A 24044-nucleotide genomic window follows, 5' to 3' on the forward strand; every position below is an offset into this window, starting at 1 on the left:
TGAAAAATGGGTGGAGGATTGATCGAAGATAATTTTTTTGTGGCAAAATATTTTTATTGTTTCAATTTTGTTTCAAATTGAAATTTTCATTTCAATTTTTGAAAAGTGAAAAAAATTGTTTTGAATTTTTTTCCCTTTTTCCTTTTCTATTTGGTCATAGTAGGCACAACAGCTGGGGTTTCTTTTACATCTTTTCCTTTTGTCTCTGTAAGTTTTCAAAACTTCTCCAGCTTTGGCAAAGCCCTAGAGAGGGCAAAGAAGAAATGAAACTCTGACTTAAAAGCTTGGTCACTAGCCTAGAGTTTGAGAAATTTGGAAAAGCTACAATATGGAAAAAGCAAACCTAACCTGGACATTCATAATTTTATTGCACTCATGGCAAAGAAGGAGACATAGGGAATAGAAGAGAAAAGAGGAAAATGCAAATAAAGTAAAAATTTAGGAAATTTGGATATATTTCAAAAAACATTTCACTAAAAATTTGGATGAAATGAGCACATTCCAGTCAGAGCCCCATGCAATAGAATCAAATTCAAAACCTAAGAATTTTTTACAAACATATCTTCCAATTTTTTTAAACCAGCTCTGCTTACATGTAATGAATAGAGCAGGGGTCAGGGTCAAGGCCAGAGTGATTTGCTAGCCAGGAAAGGGGCTACAATTCATAGCCAGCATGATTGGTAACAAAGAGCTCAGCAGCGACAAGTTTTTTTAGGGTGATCGCTGGGGTGAAGATAGGGTTGCCAACAGTCTCATCACACAAACCCAAACACTGGTGTGACATTCCCTCTGGTGTTATCTGGACCGATGATCTGCTAGGTCACTCCAGTCCTTGACTCTGGGAGCCAGCCTTACACTGCTCTGCTGTGAGAACCCCCACTCCTGGGCTGTTCGCGCACAGCCTCTGGCATGTAAGCTGCTCCCAGCTGCTTGCAACCAAATGACACTAGCCAATATCTCCGGTCCCAGACACAACCCTAGGAACCTCCGTCTTGCAGTGTCCAGTAATGCCTGTTGGGCACTGCAAGCTTATGGGAGTTTTTCAGTTTAACAAAGAAATTGATATGTACCAGGCTTGTTATCCCAAGGAGAGTCTCTGACACACTTCAAACCAAACGCACTGCTTCAGGTAGAATAAACAAACAGATTTATTAACTATGAAAGATAGATTTTAAGTGATTATAAGTCAAAGCACAAGAAGTCAGATTTGGTCAAATGAAATAAAGGCAGACCGCATTCTAAGCTGATCTTAACACTTTCAATGCCTTTAAAAATTTAGATGCTTCTCACCACAGGCTGGTTGGTTGCTCTTCAGCCAGGCTCTCCCCTTTGATCAGTGCTTCAGTCGCTTGGTGTGGTGTCTGTAGATGTAGGTGGAAGAGAGAGAGAGAAAGCATGGCAAACATCTCTCCCTTTTATCATGTCCTTTCCTCCCTCTTGGCTTTGTCCCCCCCCCCTTCAGAGTCAGGTGAGCATTACCTCATTGCAGTCCCAAACTGATCAAAGGAAGAGGGGGTGACTCCCTCAAGAGTCTAACAGATTTTTTTGTTGCTGCCTAGGCCAGCGCCCTTTGTTCCTGTGAGGCTGGGCTGGGTTTGGCCCATATCTGTCCTGATGAGGTGTGAACCACCTCTCTGCTCTTGGAGAGTTTTTGCCTGGGCTTGTTTTAAGCCATGAGGACACGTTTTCAGCCTCATAACTACAGATATGAAATTATAACCTATAACATCCCTGTAACAACAATGTTCAGTGCATCATGAGCCTTCCGAAGACACCCGACATTGGATACTACACAGTCATGTTATAAGGCTGAACATGGGGGGGGGTCTAGGTGTTCCCCAAGGTACAGCGTGTCACACCTGTCCTCTGCCATGCCCTTTCCCAGCACCATGCCCAGCCACACCTCTTTTCTGAGGCCCCCACCCCGGCTCCTTCCAGCCCCCCTCTCTCTGTCGCTCGTTCTCCCTGACCCTCACTCACTTTCACCGGGCTGGGGTAGGGGGTTGGGGTGTGGGAGGGGAAGCAGGCTCTGGGCTTGTGGGGGGTGGAACCAAGGGGTTCAAAGTTTGGGAGGGGGCTCTGGGCTGAGCCTGGGGCAGAGGGTTGGGCTGCGGGAGGAGTTTGGGATGTGAGCTCTGGGAGGGAGTTTGGGTGAGAGAGTGGGCTAGATGCAGTGAGTTGGGGTGCAGGAGGGGGTTCGGGATGCAGGTTTTGGCCAGGTGGTTCCAGAAGTGGCAGCACGTCCAACAGCGGCTCCTAGGCTCACAGGTGGCCACATGGCTCTGCATGCTACCGCTGCCTGCGAGCATCGCCCCTGCAGCTCCCATTGGCTGCGGTTCCCTGTTCCCAGACAATGGGAGTTGTGGAATTGGCACTCCAGGCGGAGGCAGTGCGCAGAGACCCCCCTGGCCGTGCCTCCTCCTAGGAGCCACTGCCAGATATGCCAGGCGTTTCTGGGAGTGGCGTGGAACCAGGAGATCGAGCTCAATTCCAGGAGACTCCTGGCCAAACCGAGAGGGTTGGCAACCCATGCAGAGTTACATCCTTAATCACTTAACAAAAGAACACTCGGGGGTTTCAGTAATTCATGATATACATGTTGTTTATGGGCTACCCATTATTATTGCAGTTGCATTTTAATTGTGCAGCCCCATGAGAGCTGCGGAGGCCCTAGGGTCTCTTTGTTTCTCTCTCCATTTTAATTTCTGTCTCTCATAGCAGAATGTGAGATCTTACATTCTCAAGAGGTGATGAGACCGCACTGCATAAGGAGAGAAAGAAATAAAACACTAGAGAGATTCAGCACGCTTAAAACTTTCGTAGGCCAGTGCCAGGCCTGTCTGACAGTCTCCTTCTCTTGGAGTGAGGTCCAGCAGCCCCATCCAATCAATGCACCTGTCGCCTCGCAAATGAGCTCTATGCATACACGAGCTCGCACAGCAGCAGAGCCCGCGGTTCCCTCTGAATCTACAGCTGGAAACAAGATTTCAGATGCCAGGGCTGCCCAGCCAAAGAGACAGCACCCTCCTTTGCTTCCTGGATGCTGAATGACCTCCGGCCAGTGCATACCTTTCCATCTCCCTGCCAAGCACCCAGTATGTGCACGTAAACGGTTGGCGCCTTCTGCCCTACCCCATGTGACACAGCTTGGCTGGCACAGTCACTCAGTCATCTGACAGGTCTGTCCCACATTCCCCCAGCTCAGCTACAAGGTAGAGTTACTCCCCCGACAGCTAGTGAGCTGCCTGTAGCTTAATGAAATGCTACTGGGCCACCCATCCGCAGGTGTGACTCTCATTTGACAGTCAGATAACAGAGGTTAGGTAGATCACTTCAAACAGAGCTGGGAGCAGAATCCCGGCCTTACCCACCTTGTCACATCATCCTGCCGAAGAAATGGCCTGAACTGAGCGCTTGCCTCTGCTGTCTCTACTTCCAGCTCCCGTGCTGCTCTCATAGCTAGGAACCCTCAGACCCAACCCGCCTCCAGTGCTCGCTCTCAAAGAGCTGCGTGTTTGCACACCCACTGCTGGCTGCTCCACAGCCACACGAACAGCAGGATGAAGGAGCCCTGTGCTGTGGATCAGAAAGATGGAGAATCACACCCTGTTGATGACCCATGCGGATGACTGCAAGGTCCTCAGAGAAATTTAAATGAATGTACACACAAAAATCCAGAACACATATACAATCATTTCTGAACCGAACAAGAGTACCCAGGTGTGACTGCTGCAATGGTTTTGTATTGCTACTGGTGTGTGGAGGAGTAGGCTGGGTGTTGCACGAATTGTTCGTGCTCCCACTTTTGGTGATGGGATGCTGCTTTACAAACAGGGCACCTACCTGCCGTGTATACCTGAGTCTGAGCACAAGGTGTGGGATATTGCCTATGTCCAGAGTGTGGAGCCCCTGCCTGAGTCAGCACCCAAGTCAGAATTCGATGGAACAAATGGATATTTCCAGAAACAAGGTGAAACATTAGCACATACGGGGAGCAGATGTCTCAGGTCACGGCTAACCAGCTACTGAGCTTTCACTTGCAGTATGAATCCATCCCAGTTCAGTAGGGGCGGAAAGTTACTCTCATTGAATGGAAATGTAGTGGCCTTGCATGAGCTGAACTGAACTGGGTCTCAGTTCCAGCTCACTTGTCAAAAGCCTAACATCAGCCTTGTCACTAACTGGTAGAATCATCAGAGGCCCGACCAGCGTCCCTAGAACAGTGGTTCCCAAACTTTTCAGCATCACGCCGCCCCTAATCCCACCTGCACCTCATCCCTGCCCCCTCCCCAAGCCAGGAGCGGGGCCACAGCCCCGGGTGGGGGCAGACAAGGGAAGGAGGCTGAGACTGGAGCTATGACTATGGCAGGGCTAGGGCTGGGGCTTGGGCTTGATGCGGAGCTGTGGCCAGGCCGTGGTCAGGGGGGCCGGAGCAGAGCTGGGAGCAGAGCAGGGCTGGGTGGTGCTCTCTCCCTACCCTCTGTGGGGCCCCACTGCATCCCCTCTGATCATTCCTCCATGCCCCCCTACAGGGCCGTGCCCCACAGTTTGAGGACCTCTGTCCTAGAGGAAGCCACTGGTCAGACTGGTGGGGCAGTGGTGAGTAGGAAATAGATACTTAACAATCTATTTCACCTGTGACACTTTGAGAACTTTTCCCAGCCCGGAAGAAAAGCTCTATATTGCTCGAAAGCTTGTCTCTTGCATCAACATATTGGTCCAATAAAAGATATTACCACCCCCACCATCTTGCTCTAGGAAATAGACAGACAAAAGGCTCCATTATTTACTCAGGCTGTCAAGCCCAATGCTTTTCACAAGTACTAAATATGTACAGCTTCTCTTATAAGCCAAAGCGTATAGTCACATGTACCTTTTTTGCAAATATTCAAACTAGCTCATTACATAATTTGCAGGAAATGTCACTGATGGTGCTGCATAAAACTTGGGCCCCTTGCTCTGTAGCTGTATGTGCACGATGCCCATATCTCTGTCTGATGGGATGGGCATGGTGCCCTCAGAGCTCACGTGCGACTGAAGTGGCACTCATGGCTTGGCCAGCGAATTGCACCCACACAGGCTGTCTCTCTGGCTCCAACCCTACATGGACCCTTCAGCATGGACCCTTCAGCAGCGTACAATTGCCTGGTGCTGCTTTGCAGGGCTCTCAGCCCTGGCAGCCTGCTGTAAGATTCTGGAGCAGAGGCCCATCCCCTGGAGTCCGTGAGGTACTAACCGGAGCTAAGGAGATGCCAAGTTGGCTTCAGCATGCAGGTGATTTTTAATCTTTATTTCATGCAGTGAGCAATTGCATCTCTTAGGAAAAGTGACCATGTGTAAATACTGAGGTCAATATCCTCACCCTTCGTTTGTGTGGTGCCCAGCCCCTGCCTGGGGCCTGCAAGCACTAACCCTACACAACTCAGGAAGAATAACAGTCTTGGATACCCCCCCCCCCCAAAAGCAGTCTGACCTTCGGCGAGAAGTCAGTGCTGGTTGCCAGGCCAAATACCAGTGTCCATGCCAAGGTGAGGGCTGTACTTGGGCAGCTTTCTTTCACAACTGTGGCTTGTCCAGCTTCCGGGGGAGAATCCCAGCATTCAGTCTCCAAGAACACACGTGTCTGGAGGCAGAGGAGGCCTATTCCCAGCACATGATACCAGCTGCTCCCAAGGGAGGGGGTGTGTGCTTTCTCCTAGTTTCCTGTGCGGGTTCATGCAAGGTTGCACCAAGGCTCACTAGAGTGGGATGCATGAAGGGCCAGGATTCTGCAAGATGCTGGGGGAGCAGAACACTTTCCCCTCCCACTGATTCTAGCTGGGAGCTATGGAGACCCAGGGCTTCTGAAAATCAATGTGGAGTCACGGCAAGCACCCAAATTGAAAAAAGGATTCCTGGGCGCTATTGGACTGGTGACAGCAGGGCTCCCTGAGCATTGGCCTGGGACTCAGATGTGAGTTCAGTTCCTGGCTCTGTCATGGCTCTGTGGGTGACCTTGAGCCAATCACTTTACCTGGAATCTCTGGACCTCAGCTCCCTGTCTGTGACTAGGGATAGCAATCCACAAGTACTCCAAATCCTTGCCTTGTTTGACTCACCTATTTAGACAGCAAATCTTCAAGGCATGGGATAACCCCACTGATGTGGTGACAGAATGCCCAGCCCAGTGGACCCTCTAGGAGCTATTGCAGTGCCAGCAGTAAACACCCATTCATGATGCTAGTCAAAAACGAACAGGATGCAAAGCAACAGTGTTAGATGCTGGGTGTGACTAGAGAGCTATTAAAGGTAACACCTCCCGCAGATAAGAGGGACTGGCTAACAGTCACCCCACAGTTATTCAGCCATGTTAATGGCTCATTCAGCATTTTTTGCTTCTCACCCCCCTACTTTTTTAAAGGAAATTAAATGCAAAAATCTTTATTAATGGAGCTCAGTCACTCTCTATCAGATCCCAGGGCCCTTTCCATGCAATTCAGATATGAAAAGCTGACTAGTTTCAAAGACATTCCTTTGGGTTTAAATGAATGCAGCTGAAATCCTAATAGCCAGATTCCTTGCAGGGATCATAAACCAGTGGATATTTTATTGATCACTAGGGCAAGGCTGTGTAATTTTATCTGTGTTTTAACTTTAATCCTGACCAGTGTTAAGTACTTGCCTTCCTGCTCTGTATTGGCACTTCCCTCCCTGCCACTCAGCCCCCCCCCGACCCCCCCCGTGGGGACAGCTCAGAGTTAAATGCTGTGCACTTTAGTAAAAAGATAAAAGATGTCACTGAAACTATGGGCTGAAACTCCCATAGAGGGAACAGGGAAGGCCATTTCTTTCAGCGAAATTAGCCAAGCCCTGAAAAACCTGCCTCTAGACCCTTTGATGCCCTCGAATCCCCAAATCCTCCTCGAGCTGGGAACATGGACGGTCAGAGGAGAGTACACTGGCAGTCATGGTTGGAGAGGCCATGCTGCTCCATGATGAGAATCACAAGCAGTGGCATCTCCCAGTTTTCCCAGTGCCTGGCCAAGATCAGTGCGGGGTGCAGTGTAGCTGGCCGAAGAATGAGGCGACGCTGGTAGGAAGAGAAAAGAGCTTTGGAAACTGGCCACAGTTATAGGCGCCCCTGTTGTTGACAACAATAGCCCTCAGTTTGTTAAGCTACTCCACAGCCGTGGGGGGCCTTCTGAACTCCTCTCTGCCCAACTAACCATGGCAGCAAAACCCATCCACTTCCTTCTGCTGCTGGCTGGAAGGTTGTGGCCCAGCCTGTCAGACCACAGACATGTGTGATCTGCACATCCATGGCTCGAGGCTTCAGGATTGCAACTCATTACAGCTAGGAAGGAAGGCACATGCCCTGAAAAAGCTCCAGCTGTTACAAAGTGCAAATAAAGGCCCCGGGGGGGGGGGGAGGGGAAGGAGGGCTGCACTGCTCTCCCCACTGAATACAGCGTATTCACAGCCCTCCCTGGGACTGGCCTCAGCTTCCCGAGAGCTGCCTTCACAACAGGACTGTGGTACTGGAGCAATGGAATTTTCCATCACTAGGGTCACTTTGCGTTTCTACAGCCCCTTCCACTGAGAGACCTCAGTGCACTTGGCTCATGAGAGCAGAAGGAAGAACACCCCTCCACTCCCCCACTCCCCCAGGCTTGGACAGGCACCGTGGAACTCGCAGCGAGACTGGGCCACATTTTTTGGACAATGTATTCAGAGGCCTCATTCCCGAGTGTTTGCAAAATGCTTTGAGGGGAAGGGGCTGCAGAAATGACAATTGTTATTAATTACCGGCAGTGATTGGTTACTAATCAGCCTGCTCCTCAGAAGTGTACTAGTGTTGTTGTAATATACTTTGACGTCCATAAGGCATTTGACTTGGTGCCGCACAACATTTGGATTAAAAAACTAGAAAGTTATAAAATGAACAAGGCCCACATTAAATGGATTAAAACTGACTAACAAATAAGTCTCAAAATGTAATTGTAAATGGGGGATCTTCAAGCGGATATGGTTCCAGCAAAGTCCTGCAGGAATTGGTTATGGCCCTAAGCTACTTAACATTTTTATCAATGACCTGGAAGAAAACATAAAATCATCACTGATAAAGTTTGCAGGTGACACAAAAATTGAGGGTGTGGTAACTAATGAAGAGGGCAGGTCACTGATCTAAATAGTGCACTTGCAAACAATGTGTGTTCAATACAGCTAAATGTAAATGTATGCGTCTGAGACCAAAGACTGCAGGCCGTATTTATAAGATGGAGGCCTCTATCTTGGGACGCAGTGACTCTGAAAAAGATTTGGATGGTGGATAATCAGCTGAACATGAGCTCCCAGGGCAACGCTGTGGCCAAAAGAGCTAATGCGATCCTGGGTGCATAAACAAGGGAAACTCGAATAAAAGTAGAGAGGTTATTTTACCTCTGTATTTGGCACTGGCACTTCAGGAAGATTGTGTCCAATTCTGGTGCCCAAAATTCAGGAAGGATATTGATGAATTGGAGGGTTCAGAGAAGAGCCATACGATGATTAAGGATTAGAAAACCTGCCTTATAATGATAGACTCAAAGAGCTCAATCTGTTTAGCATGACAAAGAGAAGGTTAAGGGGTGATGTGATTAGTTCTACAGTACGTATCTATATGGAGAACAGATAATTGTTAATGGCTCTTCAGTCTAGCAGGGAAAAGTCTAACGCGATCCAGTGACTGGAAGCTGAAGGCAGACAAATTCAGATTGGAGATAAGGCGTACATTTTTAACAGCGAGAGTAATTAACCATTCGAACAACTTCCCAAGGATCATGGTGGATACGCCATCACCGAAAAATTTTAAATCCAAATTGGAAGTTTTTCTAAAAGCTGCTCTAGGGATTATTTGGCAGCAGGTCTCTGGCCTGTGTGAACAGCAAGTCAGACCAGATGATCATAATGATCCCTTCTGGCTGTAGAACCTATGAATCCACACGCGCATACATGCAGTGCAGTGATTGCTCCCTATTCCCCTCCCTCACACAACTCGGGATGTGCCCTGCCCCTCCAGTACCTCTTACCCAGCTGGAAAGAATGATGCAATGCCAAATGAATTGTCCCAACTCAGAGCTCCCTGGTGCCTCCCAGAAGAGCGCTTTCTCTCAGGCCCAGATCCCTTTGATCCCTGTTGGCTGTGTATTCATTATCCATCAAGAGGATGGGAATGCAGTGCAGGGGCCAGAATGAGGGGACACAGGCACCCCCACACTCGGCTGAAATCAAATCCATTCCCTAGGGGAGAGAAGTTGGCTCCAGCTGTTAGGTGACTCTGCTGGGTTTTCCTAGCGGGAAGCTGGGGTCGGCTCCCTCTGCCAAGGGCCTTGAGGATCAGAGGGACTGTGGTGGAGACTCCAGTGGCTCATAAGAACTTGGCTGCTTCCCAATTCTGGACACAGAGCCATTCCCACGTGGTGCTTTGCAGGGTATTTGGCTGGTCACTGGCCATGCAGCATGGGGATGGGGTGGGGGGTGTACCTATGTACCTCAGGAAGGGGGCAGGAAGCGACACCAGGAGAACAAAGAGTAAGTGTGAACACCGCAGGAATGCCCCACAAGGCTACAGGGCTCTTCCCTGCTCTCCTCTACCCATCAGGACACAGGAGCCCCCCGAGCTGCTTCAGCAGTCACTGAACCCCCATTGTGGGAGCATCCCCCCAAGCCTTTTGTCCAGTCAGATGGTCGACAGCAGCCCAGCAGCCGTGCTGGAAATCCTTGACATGTTGGTCTCCCTCCTGGGGCCCCGCTGCTGGTCCAACAGTCGTGTTGGTGCCAATGCTGGGTTAGGCCTAGGTGCCAGGGCTACTGCGGTCACAGCCCCCCTAGACCTAGAGACACAGCAGGGGCCATGCCATAGGTCTTTTCTTCCAAGGTAGATGTACCCTGCGAGGACCCCTTCGGGGCAGAGGCAGACGCAGCTGTAGCCACACACCACCACCCACCGAACTGAGCAGGCTAAGGTGAAAGCATCAGTGCCCTGCATGAAAGCAAGAGGCCACCGTGCTTGTCAAGGGAGGAAGCCGTCGCCGGTTAAGAGAGCCTCCCTGCCACTAAACCCACTGCACTGTTCCTCACAGCAAGCACAGGGAGCAGAGCAGTCCCCTAGCAGCAGGGACTGCATGAAACAGCACCTGCCCCAGCCCTCCTTCCATCTGCCATGGGGGACAAAGCAGCTGAGGTATCTCTGGTGCCCAGTGCAGGAGGTTCTGCTGAAAACCCCAGCTGGGGCCCTGAATGTTAGGAAAACTTGCCCAGTGATAGTTTCTTACTGCCCCAATGAGAGGAGACAGCTTTGAGACAGGCAATATTCCATGCCCGCACCCAAGCCTTGGGTTGGCTAGTGCTGCCTGGGCTAGCGCTGCCAGCCACTCAATGCACCTGGGCAACGCTCAGGCTGAAGTTGCACATGAACCAGATAACACATGTAGTTGCAAAACCCAAGGGCAGAGGGAAAACCGAGCTAGGTAGTGAAAAGCACTGCACAGGTACAGACCCAGGTCTGGACCCAGCACAGCCAACTGAGGAAAACAACAGCTGGTGTAAATTGTCATAGCTCCACTGAAGTCAAGAAAGCACTGATAATTAACAGCAGTCAAGGCTCTACACCTTGATATACTCAGATAACACTTAGTCCTGCCATGAGACGCCTAGATGCCCTCTCAAGGTCCCTTCCAGTCCTATGATTCGATATGTAACATGCACCCTACAGGGCCAGCACTGTAGAAAGCAAAAGACGTAGAAGAATAGAACACAAAGAAATTCTGTTCTAATATTTCTGTAGCAATAAGACTGAAACATCGCTACAGAAGGAATTTGCTATCAACAGACCCCTCTCTGCTACCTCCTGTGGCCTAATGAGCTTGTTAAAAGTGCAGAGAAATGCAGCACCGTGGTGATGGGCAGCCTTGTAAAAACAGCAACGTAGACAGACAGCTATGGACCCACAGGACATTGCCTGCCTGCCTGGAGAGTTCTGCTCTGGCCCAGCCAGAGAAAAAGGCCCTTATTAATGTCTGACTGTTACTGAAGGTTAGAGCCATGCAAAGAAAAATCCCCCATGGATCCTCTGGAGCAGTGGGGGCTTAGCAGAATCCTCTGTAGGAGCCAAGCCAGGCCAGTCTGGGCCTAGGGAGTCACATAAACTCCCAGCACAGCTGGGGACATGATAGAAGAGCGAATCCTAGGGAAGAACGGCAAACAACACAGGCTTGACACTAGAGCCCGAGCTCGACTTTCCACTTCTCTTCCCCTGTGGCTGCCCGATTAACCCCATCCCAGATGCCCCCTCTCACATAGGGAAGAGCCTGTGGAGCATTTAACTTTCATACTTAAGAACAAAGTGTATGAGGGGCTCTCACTTCCAGCAGTGTAACCCCAGTGGTTTACCCCTGAATAGCATTACACTGTTGCCACAGACCTTCTTTCTTTCTTTCTTTCTTTCTTTCTTTCTTTCTTTCTTTCTTTCTTTCTTTCTTTCTTTCTTTCTTTCTGTTATAATTTTGATGTACCCAACTGGACCAATTGGACAGGATTCTGTTTCCCTGATGCATAGCATGATTTTCACTGGCAGGATCTCACTGCCTTTTCCTGAGCCCAATTCGGCTGCCCAAGCAGGCATGGATCTGGAGGAGGAAGCCTCCTGCAACACTTAGGCTGAGCTTATCTTCCCCTTTGTTGCCTGATGCTTTAGCATTATGTTGTAGGACCTAGTTATAAAATAGGGGGAAAGGAAATAACTATCTTACGGAGCAGACCCCGATTAAGGGCACCAGTCCTCAAAAGGCAAGTGCTGAATTCCATCAGAGGTTTTTCAGACTGGATGACTGTGTAAGGACATTGTAAAAATACACAGAATCCAGGGAGCCAATTTAAAGTCAGTCAAAGAATATCACCCTTAACAGCTCTAGAAATGTTTTCCCTGGAGATTTTGAGTGATACCCTCATTTTCTCCCCATTGATCAGGAAGAGGAACAAGGCACCCGTTTGAATGGGCTCAAGATTGTATTTTTTTGTTCTGAAAATTGCGAGCTCGGTGGATTTCAAACATTAACTTTTCTTGCCAAGGGGCTCCCTCTTCGCCCCCAGTGATGTCTCCTGCTTCACAAGCACATATGCACACTCAACTGTTCCAGCGGCCTTTGATATTTAACAGGCGAGCTTCCAGTGGAGACAAGTATGCTGCAAACTCAGTAGGCATTAGCTGCTCTGCATCATGAAATGACAGCCCCACTGCAAACACTGCATTCACTAACTGCCTGGCGAGATAGATGCAGCCTTTGTAACTAAAGAGCATTTCCCTGAGTGCTGCTGCTTCTTCCTTTTGCCCTCTACCTTGGAAGTTCCACTGTCCATTATTTCCCTGCCTAACTTGGAGCTGTCAGTTGGTATCATTGTGGCAGGAATGCACAGTACAAACAATCATCCATTTTGGGGCCAATGTATCACAAAAAGACCAGGGTTTCTAGCAAGCATTTTGGAGCCATCTGGGCTGAATATGAAACAGGACTATTAAGAACACCAATAGCTCTGTACTTACAGGACTGGGGGGATATTTACAAGAGTTATTTCACTGAAGGGGCTTTCACTCATCCGTTTATCATAGGAACGAAACCCCTGCCAAACACAGACCAGTTTAACTACATGCACACGCAGAAACAGACGCAGACTTGCACATCTTAGCAAGCCCGACACCCACATTCACGCTGACACGTGGCTCAGCATTTGCAAAAAGTGGCCATTAATGCCAGGGACTTTCATTCTCAGATGTCCTGCTGAGGCACACAGCATGGGAAAGCACTCCATCTCTAGAGACAACCCAAAGCAAGCAGGGCATCTCTAGAGACAACCCAAAGCAAGCAGGGCATTAGTGGCTTGATCCAAAGCCCAGTGAAGTCATAGAGTGTCTTTGCATTGACTCAAATGGCCTTTCGCTCAAGCCGTAGATGACTGAGACTGAGCTAGCTTTCTGCGAACCCACCACTAATAAATGTTCTGCTACACTGGCCAGTTGGAGCAATAACGGATCTGTCCATATTAACTTCACAGGAGCAAACCTCGCCTTCTGGCTTCTCTGGCTGAGTGTTTAAACTGCTGCCTCCAGCAGCTACACTAGCTGCTGGACCATCCTCACCCTGGTGTTACATTAGCAGAGTCACTTTCAGCACTCACTTCACTGGGATTGCACAGTAAATCAGTGCTAATTAGGCCTAATAGTTAATGACCCTATAAAGGACACTTAATGAAACACCGTCAACTTAAAAGCTGCATCCTGCCATCTGACTGTATTTCACCCACTGTAGTTGCGTGGGCACCCACACCTCACAACTCTAGTTTTCAGTGTACTGCCGTGTCCATTTAGCGGCATTCTGTGCAGAGACAGGTTGTTTCCATGCTTCCCCGGTTGTTTGAGTGCATCACAGCGACATGACAGAGACAAACATCTTTAAACAACAGGGAAACACCATTGTAAAATAACAAAAATTGGTCTGAGGTGAAGGGCAGGTGCCAGGGTGTGTGTGTGCGTGTGCACATGCCCGTGTGGGTGAGCGGCTAAGCAGGGGCTGAGGGTAGACATAAAACCTGAAAATACTTTTGACTTCTCGTTTGGCTTGTTTAGATTTTATGACAATGGTGCCTTTACAGTGTGTGACCCGAGGAGGTTTCTCTGTCCATGAATCCTGATTAAAGGCCCAACAGTGATTGCATCTGCTGCCTGAATGTGCAGTGAAGCCATGACCCTGCTGCGGTGGAAGGAACTGGCACAGGACTGAGAGCAAATATAACGCTGTGGTGATTTGCGAGACCCCAGTGCATGGGAGGGGTGATAAATCCCCACTGGAATCCCGCTAACTGCACTGCTATCCAGAGCAAACAGAGGAGGGTCCTACAGAAATGGAGCCAAGGGGCACCCAGACACTGGGCAAGTACAGCACAGAGACTGGCAGCGATTGAGGTCAGGGATGGAGCTCAGGGGATTTCCACAGCAAAAGGGAGCAGTGAGCTTTTGGGCACCACATTGGCAGGGTCAGCTCCAGGGACCAGCACAGCAAGCAGGTGCCTGGGGCGGCCAATGGGAAGGGGTGGCACGTTCTGCTCTTCGGCAACAATTCGGCGGCGGATCCCTCAGTCCCTCTCGGAAGGAAGGACCCGCCGCCGAAGTGCTGCCGATCACAATCGCGGCTTCCTCCCGCACCCCCTTCCCCCCCCCCACTGCTTGGGGTGGCAAAAACCCTGGAGCCAGCCCTGCACGCTGGAACAGACCAATAAATACTCAATTTAATAATAAATGTTCAGAAGTTGCCTGTGATTCTTGGTGCCGAGTTTTCACTGGAGCCCATCATGAGACAACTCAGCCCAGGTTTGCAGAAAGAGCAGTTGAAATGGGGTGCCAGAGGCCACATTTCGGGTGCTGTTTCTGAGCTGCTAGGCCCCACTGATTTGCAGAGTGACTGGCACCTCCAGGTGAGGCAGTGAGGAGCTGTGTCTTAAGTTGGGCCTCAAAATTGCTTTCAGTGGGAGTTCAGCAGCGAATGTGCTTAGGTGTTTTTGTAGAGCCCACGAGGTGCCAATCTGCTTCTTTGGGCACCTAAAGACCTTTGAAATTCTGGCCCTAACAGCCAAAGCTCTTAAGTAATGAGTGGTCCCTGTAGCAATGACTGAGAACCCAGCAGGAGCAGAGGTAAGTGGTCAGAGGGGTGCTCTACGGAACGGCTGAGAGTTCTGGTCACTGCTGCATAAGCCTCAGATTACTGATACCTCTTCCCAGGAATCACCCGGGATTCGTTTCAATTCAGAAAGTAAAATTCTGGCTCCAACTCCTGCCTTTGGGGAGCCCAGTCCAGGATCTGATGAGACTGACAATGGAGGGAAAGGGGAGGGACATGGGACTCGACCTTCCAGTGGGTCAAGAAAGAAAGAGGTTTTGGGCGTCAGGCTTCCCCATCTCCTGGCATAGTTGAGAGGGTGAGCAAGCCACAGGCCATTAACCAGAGGCCATACTCCCAGCTCCCTGCTAGTCCCTGCAGAATTGAGCTCTTCCCTTTTGCCTCACATTTTAGATCACTCTGGGTACAAAGTCCGAGGAAGGATAATTGCTTGACCGTGGTGTTTGGGTTTCATACACACTGGAGCAGGCACAGATTCCATTAGGCAGATCTGATACTTTTATGTTTGTTTAACAAAAAAAGGAACTGTAGCTTCATATTTAAATTGAAACCAGTGAAGGGCCTGATCCCGCCCACACTCACCCTTATGGTCCTGATTCTAAGCTAACTACTCCATTGAATTCAGTGGATTTACTCCTAGTCGAAAGAGGTGCCTTGAGAGCAGAATCCGCCCCCAAGACATGTATTTGAGTAAGGAGACATGCTGGATCGGGTCCTAATAAGAGAATTAATATCTAGAAATAAAAATCAAAGGAGAAGGGTCTTTTGCATGTTGAGGAAGTTTGGTTGCATCTCCCAGGGGGAGCAGAAATAACACTGACATGTTCCTCATGATCTCAGCCTCAGCCTAGACTAGCATGTGCCATAGGAGCCGGACTGACACAAGCCAGAGCGGCCAGTTGCTGATTAACTAGGTGTTCCACTCTCCTGTCTGTCAGTATCCAAGGAAAGCCAGACATATTGATCCCAGCATGAGGCCCACAGCAATGAGGGTGGGAGTCCAGGAAAGAGGACCTGGACCTATCCATGGGGGTGGGCTTCAGTGAGCTGGATGCGCCTCCATTTGGAGGATTGGAAAAAAGGACCTGTCATTTCTCTGGATAATTAGAATGTCCAGAGCTCCTGTCATTAATGCTACCCAACATCTGGGAAGAGTTTTGGGGCTTCAGCCGATAGCTAATTATTAGAGACCACATCTGCTCCGGCAGGATTCTTACACCTTCCTCAGCAGCATCTGGTGCTGGGCACGTCGGAGTCAGGACACTGGGCTAGATGGACTTTGGGTTGAATCCAGTCTGGCAATGCCCATGGCCCTGTGTTCTAGAGAGGTTTATATCCTAGGAGATGACTGCTGCTGCCCTTCCCAGATGACTGCAGTTGGCGCTTTGCCTGAGGAAGGCCAGGAGTTGGCTTTAATTACTCTTACTATTTCTCAGTTATCTTGGATATCCAGCGATGGCAAGGGGTTGGGATGGGTCTGTGGATGCTGTGCTGTCACCCTTCCTTGCCCTGGCCTCCCCATGTCCCTTTGTCCATTTCATGGGACTCTCTCTGCCCCCACCGCAGCTCCTGGCTGCCAGAAATAAGTAAATCACTGATAGGTCTTTTCTCTCTTTTGCCGGTGGCTGAGAGGAGCAGAGCCAGTGGCAGAGCCTGAAGCCCAGAGAGTGTTTGGATGGCATTTGCGTGAGGCTGGAATGCATATAAGATCCAGACTCAGTGCAATGTTTGCTGCAATGTGTGTATGAAACTTCATGTTTCTCACATCCTCCCCGGTGTACGTTATTCCTGGCATATTACAGCTGGGCTGAGCTCCCATCAGATCAGAGGAGGTTACTGTTCTCTACCCTTTTAAACTGTGCTCCAGGAGAGTAACAGGGCAGATTCTGCAGGCGTTGGCCCCTGTGCAACTCCACTGACTTCAGTGGAGTCACTCCTGATTTACACCAGTGCAATGAGATCAGAATCAGGGACTGCATCTTATAAGAATGCTGCATTTGGGGTGATCAGTGCAGTAGCTGGGCCTGATTCAGCTCTCTCTTACACTGGTGTATTGATTTCAGTAGTGCTGTTCCTGATTTAACCACACTCTTAGGCTACAATCGGAGGATAAATCTGATTTTAAACTCTCGTTTTAAACCTTTCATTAACTGGCCCTTAGAAACAACCCCCCATTGTCTCTGGTAAATTAAATCAGTTGCTCTAGGGCTCTGCTGCTCAGATCCCTCCAAGGTCCCATTAACATGAGTGGCGGCTTGGCAATGAAAGCTATCCTGTTCGCTTTGGGGTCAGCTACCTCGTCTGAGCACAGGACTTGTCGCACGTCTGGGGTTTGTTCAAAGACACTGCACATGGTGGGGTGGGGGGAGAGAGATGACAGTTATTTTCCCTGGAGAAGCTACAAATACAGCCGGGAAGGTACCCTGAGAAGGCAGGAGGGAAGGATGCAAAGACAATGCTCTCAGTGGAGCTGGGCAGCAGGAAGTTTGTTAGACATACCTGTTGGCTGGATCCTGCAGGCTCAGTGAGATGCTGACATGGACCAAGCCCCTTCCATCCTCCAGACAGAGAAGGCATAGCTGAGCCTCTCGTGGGCCAGGTAGTTGCAGCTGGTGATCTTGTGGTCCAGCTCATCACTCTGCAGCACCTGGTACAAGAAGTCTATGTAGCGGGCGGCCAGCTTGAGGGTCTGGATCTTGCTGAGCTTGTCGGAGGGCAGCGTGGGGATGATCTTCCGCAACTCGGCAAAGGCATCGTTGAGTGACTGGGTGCGCTGCCTCTCCCGTACATTGGCGATCACCCGCTGAGTGTGCACATCCTCGAAGGACTGGGGAACGGGACTGCGCTTGCTGCGCTTGCCCTGCGGAGAATGAGAGCCGCAATCCTCCATGGGTTTGCCCAGCTGGCCACGCTTGCGGAGGCATTTCTTGTGAAGCCGTTCGCCCTCCTCCTCACTACTGACCAGGCTGCCTTCGGGGGAGTCTGGGCACATGCTCTCCTCTTTCATCTTCTCAGAACTGATCCCTTTCAGCCCAGGAGTCTCTCCCACCTGGCAGGCACTGGGGCCTTGGACCTCACAGGATGGAGGGCCTGCAAAGGCCACAGTGCATCTGGAGAGGCAGCCTGGAAAGCAGACAAAGCCAGCTCAGGGAATGCAGCCCTGACGTGTCCACTGGCCAGACTTCCCAAACTTCCTCAAGTCTCGGAGCCTCCCCAACCTTCAAGGAGCTGGGTGGTTTTTTGGGTTTTTTGTTTTTTGGGGGGGAGGGCTAAGGAGAGGAGGGACATTTGAATAACTTTGTGGATGTCCTTTGCTGATAGGGCAGGGCGGGCTGGGGGAGGGGCCAAGCACAGACCAATACAACAGTGCAAGGTAATGCAAACATCAGTGAAGCTTATGGGTTCCAGATTTCCCTCCTCCCTTCCCCCGCAACACACCCCAAGCCCTTAGGCACAGATGCTCCTGCCTGCTGCCCGGATGTCAGAGGAAGTTCCTTCTGCTAACCTGAGCAACAGGAACTGCAGTGAAAAAGTTTTTTAACAGCCTTCCCTCAGCCCGTTAAAGTCAGTCACAAACATTTATTTCTATGCCTGATCCCTGATTTTTAATCAAAGCCTTTTATCTGTGACAGAGTCAGCTGGAAATATGGAAAGACATGCTGTGAGATGGCATGTTTTGGACAGAGCAAGCCGGCACATTCACAGCATCCAAGAGAAGATGCAGTAGCTCATCCATACTCTTCTTAGGAAGCAGGGGGATTCTGAACAACCTGCATGAAGCTGGAGTTGCATCTATCTATCTATCTATCTATCTATCTATCTATCTATCTATCTATCTATCTATCTATCTATCTATCTATCTATCTATCTATCTATTATGGTAGCTAGCTACCATAATATGCAAGCAGATGCAGATAAACCCCAGCCCTCTCCTGAAAGCAGTGTTAACAAAACAGTTGACAAAAACCAATAAATTAAAAAAATCCAAAAGCATTAAAATCATGAAACTAACCAGAGGTGTGTCTCACATTACCACTCAGTCACTGGCTTATGGATGTTGCTTGTGCCCCATTCCTTCATCTGTACAATGTCTAGAATATTTGATTCAATCCTGCATCTGGATCAGCTAGCATGCACCCCTTTTTCTGCACAGAGACTCATTGGACTCTTCACCTACTTAAGTGCAACCACCCAGGGAGATGTCTTTGTCCAACACTAGTGACTCCATTCATTATAGATGAAGTATAACAATACAGAATAATAGTGACATTTGCTAGTATACATTCAACCACCGAACTTTGAATATATGTTAACTTCATAGTTAATGGCCTCATCCCTTGAACTATACCCTAAGGAAGACTAATGACTGTACTTCTGCTGGCACAAGAAAATATGTATTACATGAGTGCTATAGAGAGAAAAGACCTTTTCATCTCAAAAGTTTAGGGGAAATTTTTCCAAAACACCTAAGTGACTTAAGAGCTTTAGTCCTATTGACTTGCAATAACACTTAGGGCCTACATGCTGACGTCATTTTCAAAAAATGGAACATAGACTCCTCGGATATTTGGGTCCTTTTAAAATGTTTCCCCTAAAGTCAATAAAGAAAAAATGGCCTATTCTGAGAATAAAATTGGTGTAAGAAAACAAAGAGAGATGTGCAACATCGTAGAAAGGAACCTGTCTGTTATTTCAGAAGTAGTATATGATTGTATTGTAAGTGCTCATATACTACAGTGGTGAGGGTCATATAAGTAACTAGACAGACAGACAGACAGACAGAATCTGTATCATGACGTTCCAAACACACAAAAGGGCAGAGTTAACGTCCACATTTCCTGAGTCATAAGTGAAAAGTGGTGTTAATATTGTGCATGGTGCTAATATTCCATAGGGAATAAATATATTGGACAAGTCAGGTCCTGGGACTGCTCCCAGGAACTTTTCACTAGCTATCCCTAGCCACATCCCTCTATCTTTTGTTCTAGTGTCCATCACCGTAGTATCTGAGCACCTCTTGGATTAATTAGGATGGCCCGGTAAAGGCCCTAGTGCATTTAATGGAGACTTTGGGCCAATTTTTCAGCTGATGTGAATAGGTGGAGCTGCACTGACTTCAGTGAAGCTGCATCAATTACACCAGCTGAGGAACTGGTTCTCTGGCTGTTCTTTTTTCAATGTATAATTCAGGGGAGGACTTTGCCCCCGACCCTGCAGGTACTGGGTTTTCCTCTATAGCCTCTGGTGGGGACTTTGCGATGCCACTTTGAAAGCCTAACGTGGTCACTGGAGTGTACAGCGGATCAGCCAGTCTACACCTGAACACACACACAGTGCACACTCAACCCAAACCACTGGTAAAACTCCTTCCCTCAGCCTGGGGTCGCTGATAACCCTGAAGCTGCACAGTCAATGAACTCAGGCTCCAGCACACTGAGAGAACCAGACTGGATTCCACAGAAAGCTCCCTGCTCCCAGCCCCTTTCTCGTTAAACCAGGAGCCAGTAGAGGTCACAGATGCCCTCAAGCCCCACCCTCCCGTTACCTCTGCATACCCTGCCCCTCCCATTCCCTCCTCAAGCCTCATCCCATTCCCTCTGCAAACCCAGCCCCACCCCTTCCGTCCTCAAACCCCACCTCTACCATTCCCTCCTCACTCCACACCCGTTCACTCTGCAAACCCCACCTGCTCCTACTCCCCTCTGTCCCTGACGGAGACTCCCGCCTGCTCTCCCTTCAGCTCCTTTCACGCTCTTCAACCTCTCATCCCATCAGGTTCCACTCCACCTACAGGGTTCCCCTTGAAACAAATCCACTCTTGGCCCAGGCTCTCCCTCGACCACTGCCCAGTCTCGCTTCTCCCTTCATCCCCAGGCTCGCTCACTCTCCATAGCTGCTCTGGCCACGAGTCCCTCCTGACCCTGTCCAATCTGGCTCTGCTCTCTACACGCCACTGAAACTGCACTCACTTCCTGGCCAAGTCTCAGGGCCTCTTCTCCATCCTCCTCATCCTCTGAGTGGCTTTCAGAGCCACTGGCTTTCACGATTCTGTCCTCTCCTCTTGCCTGTCTCGTTAGGTGAATCACCCATCTGCCCTCATCTTTTCTGTTGGGATCCCACAAGGCTCTGTCCTTGGCCTCCCCCGCTTTACCCTCTCTAGGTACACTTAGCTGTAAGAATAGCCTTCGTGTCATCTTTCTCCTGATGATGCACACACCTACCTCTCTGCTGAGGAGTAATCACCCACCACCTCTTCACCGATGTCATCTTAAACCCAACATGGCCAAAACTGAGCTCCTCTTTTCAGTGCATCCCTCCCCTCTCCCACTTCTGCAGCCACTGTGGACACCACCACCATCCCCTAGGCTTTCAGGCCCCTTCCTGGGTGCCATCTTTCACTCTTTCCTCACAATAGACCCTCCTTTACAGGCCATTTCTAAGATTTGCCATTTGCCCTACCACAACAGATCTAAATTCTGGCCTTTCCTCTCCCACACACAGCCCAGACCCTACCCAAGGCCTCATCACTTCCCACCTCCTCCCCTGGCCTCCACTCCTGCAGCCCCAGCTCTATTCAGAAGGCTGATGCTAAGCTTGTCTTTTCCACTCGTACCTCTGACCACAGCAGGCCACTGTCTGAGCCCTTGGCTACCCCTGCAGCTTCACATCAAACACAAGCATTTTGTCTTTACTGTTAAGGCGCCTTCGTAATGTAACCCTCAGCCCATTTACTCCCCACCATTCCCAGTCTCAGACCCCTCTGGGCTGTCTTCATGCTGCCCCTCTGAGTATAGGGAAAATTCCTCAACAAAATCCAAACAGCTGTTGCCTTCTCTTCCTCCAGGTGCCTAGGATCACCTCAGCTCTGGTGCCCACAAAGCCAGCCTGCCGAGCACCCACTGTGACTGCTCTTCCCTCGCTTCTTGCCCTCCCCCATGCACACCTCTATCACACTCAAATATACAGCTACAGTCCATGGGTCAGTCCCCCACTCTCCGCCCCCCCTCACTGGCCTGGGTGCTCTATCTGATCCCTGCCATGCTCCATTGCTGTCTTTAGATCATTGTCCAGGGAGGGCTGGGGTAGGCTGTTACTGTGTTTATGCAGCTCCTAGCAAGGGGTCCTGAAGCCAGCCGAGGCCTTTGGACATTTGGGTACATGGCAGAGACAAGGCTGGGAGGGGACACTGGAAGGACAGGGTGCAGCCTCATAGCCAAGAGCTGATGGGATAAAGCAATGACTGGCCCCAATCTGCTCTCTGGACAGTTCAGGACCCAACCTGGAAAAATGGCCAGGCTAATTCCTTCACATAGGGAAGTATTCTATGGTCCACTCTCTTCCTCCTCCTGCACCTGTCCCACTCTGCTCCTTCACCCCAGCCTGCTCATGTCCCTACTCCTTCCACCCCCCAGCCTGTCCCATCCCCCTTTCCTCCTCCCCCTCATTCCATCCATGTTCCCTCTCCTCAGGGCGCCTAGCATGCCCCTGTGCTCCTACTCCCCAGCATGCAACCTCCCCTCTGCTCCTTCCCCATCTGCCCTATCTCCCTCGGCTCCCTCTGCATATCCCTCTGCTCCTAACCCCAGTGTACTCCATCCCCTCTGCTCCTTCCCCATCTGCCCTATCTCTCACTGCTCCCTCTGCATGTCCCTCTGCTCCTAACCCCAGTGTACTCCATCCCCTCTGCTCCTTCCCCATCTGCCCTATCTCTCTCTGCTCCTATTCCTACGCCAGCACTGTACTCCTGCCCCTCCCCAGTCCCCTCTGTTCTTGCCCCCTCAGCCTGTCCCTATACCCCACCTCCCATATGGATGCCAGCAGGGAGGCCATCCAGAGATCAGGAGAGTCTCCCTGCTCTCAGTTCTAGTGCTCAGAGCCACAGCATCCAATGGCAGCCAGGAGGAGCACATTCGTGGAAAGTCTAGCTCAGCCTCTGCAGCCCTGGGCTGGAGCATGCTCAGTCAGTCTGGGAGATGATGCATGAAGTCAGGTCCTAACTGCAAAAATAGAAGGAAAAGCAGAGAGGAACAATTTCTAACGACCCCCACAACTGGAGGCTGTGCCCTGGTCAGGGTGGTGGAGGGCTAAGTTGCTCATGCCATAGAGGTAAGAAGCAGTTGTATGTTCACCTGCTATAGTCTCAGCCCTACCTTTGGATGCACAGACTGTAGACTTGGGGATGTCCCTTCGCTGTCTCACAGCCTTGCATCACAGACTCCTACCTGCTACCTTCAGCAACCAGAGCTGGTCTAGCTTCTCTCCAGGGCCAGGCAAAGGCTCTGGGATCACCAGCATGTCAGGGGCAATCTCAGTCCCCACAGCCCAGGGCAGGCTGAGATTGGGGCCCCATTGTTGTAGATGCAGCAAACAGACAGGCCCCGCCCTGAGGCCCTGGTCCTGCAAAGGTTTTCACATATGCCTAACTTTCTGCACTGTCCTCAGTGGGTCACCAGTCCATTGACCAACTGGCTGAAGAGACAAGACAGGCATGGTGGGAGAACTGAAGGGCTAATATCCCCAGGTTGGACAGGGGTGTAGCAGGCCAAGCGGGTTCAGTGACTTATCCTGAATAATTCTGGAGAATGCTGGCAGAACCAGGAACTGAAGCCAGCTCTCCTGAGATACACCACACAGAGGCTTCGTCAAGCTAATCCTCCTAAACTTCTTCGCAGCCCTTTGAAGCACTAATGTAACGTGTTTGTATTGAATGTATATGCACCTACATACACAAATGTTACCCTGCACTCACTCCATCAAATGTACATATATGGCTACAGTGCACTCTCTGTCAAATACATACCCACCCACATATGTTAATGTTACCATGCACTCACTCCATCAACTGTACATACACATGTACACTGCTACAGTGCACTCTCTGTCGAACACATATCCACTCACATACACTAATGTTACCGTGCACTCACTCCATCGAATGTACATACACTCCTACACTGCTACAGTGCACTATCAAATGTATACACCCCCATGTGAAAACATTTCAATTTTTTTAAAAAGTGTGCAAAATGTTAATGCAAACTTTTAGTGAAAAAAAATGTCACATCCATTTATCATCAAATTGTCTGTCAGTGTTTGTGTTTCTCATTTTCTAGTTTATAGATTTTTTTTCCCCCCAGGGCTCATTTGGATTGGTTGTCTGGTGAAAATTTCAGATTTTAAAAACAAATTGTTTTTAATTTCAATCTGAAGAATTTTTGCAACAAATTTGGAAAACAAAATAAAAAGCAGATTGTTCGATTGACTGAAACACCACAGTGTGGAAGATACATTTCAATTTACTGAAATTACCACAGCTTTTTTTTGGTTTGTTTTTTTCCTGTTCTGATGTCAAACTAG

At 49.7% G+C, this 24044-nt stretch overlaps 1 protein-coding gene across 1 annotated transcript; it reads right to left on the reverse strand.

Annotated features, from left to right (window-relative positions):
* Positions 1-17208: 17208 nt before the first annotated feature.
* On the reverse strand, positions 17209-17697 carry LOC115642590 (twist-related protein 2-like). The gene has a single exon (XM_030546232.1). The coding sequence runs from the start codon at positions 17692-17694 to the stop codon at positions 17209-17211; it is 486 nt and encodes a 161-aa protein (XP_030402092.1). The 5' UTR covers positions 17695-17697.
* Positions 17698-24044: the final 6347 nt, after the last annotated feature.

The sequence above is a fragment of the Gopherus evgoodei genome, unplaced genomic scaffold, assembly GCF_007399415.2.
Source record: "Gopherus evgoodei ecotype Sinaloan lineage unplaced genomic scaffold, rGopEvg1_v1.p scaffold_42_arrow_ctg1, whole genome shotgun sequence".
Classification (NCBI taxonomy): domain Eukaryota; kingdom Metazoa; phylum Chordata; order Testudines; family Testudinidae; genus Gopherus; species Gopherus evgoodei.

What these genes read in the sequence shown, in the direction of transcription:
- LOC115642590 (XM_030546232.1), bottom strand. Translation starts at nt 17,694, where the DNA reads ATGAAAGAGGAGAGCATGTGCCCAGACTCCCCCGAAGGCAGCCTGGTC.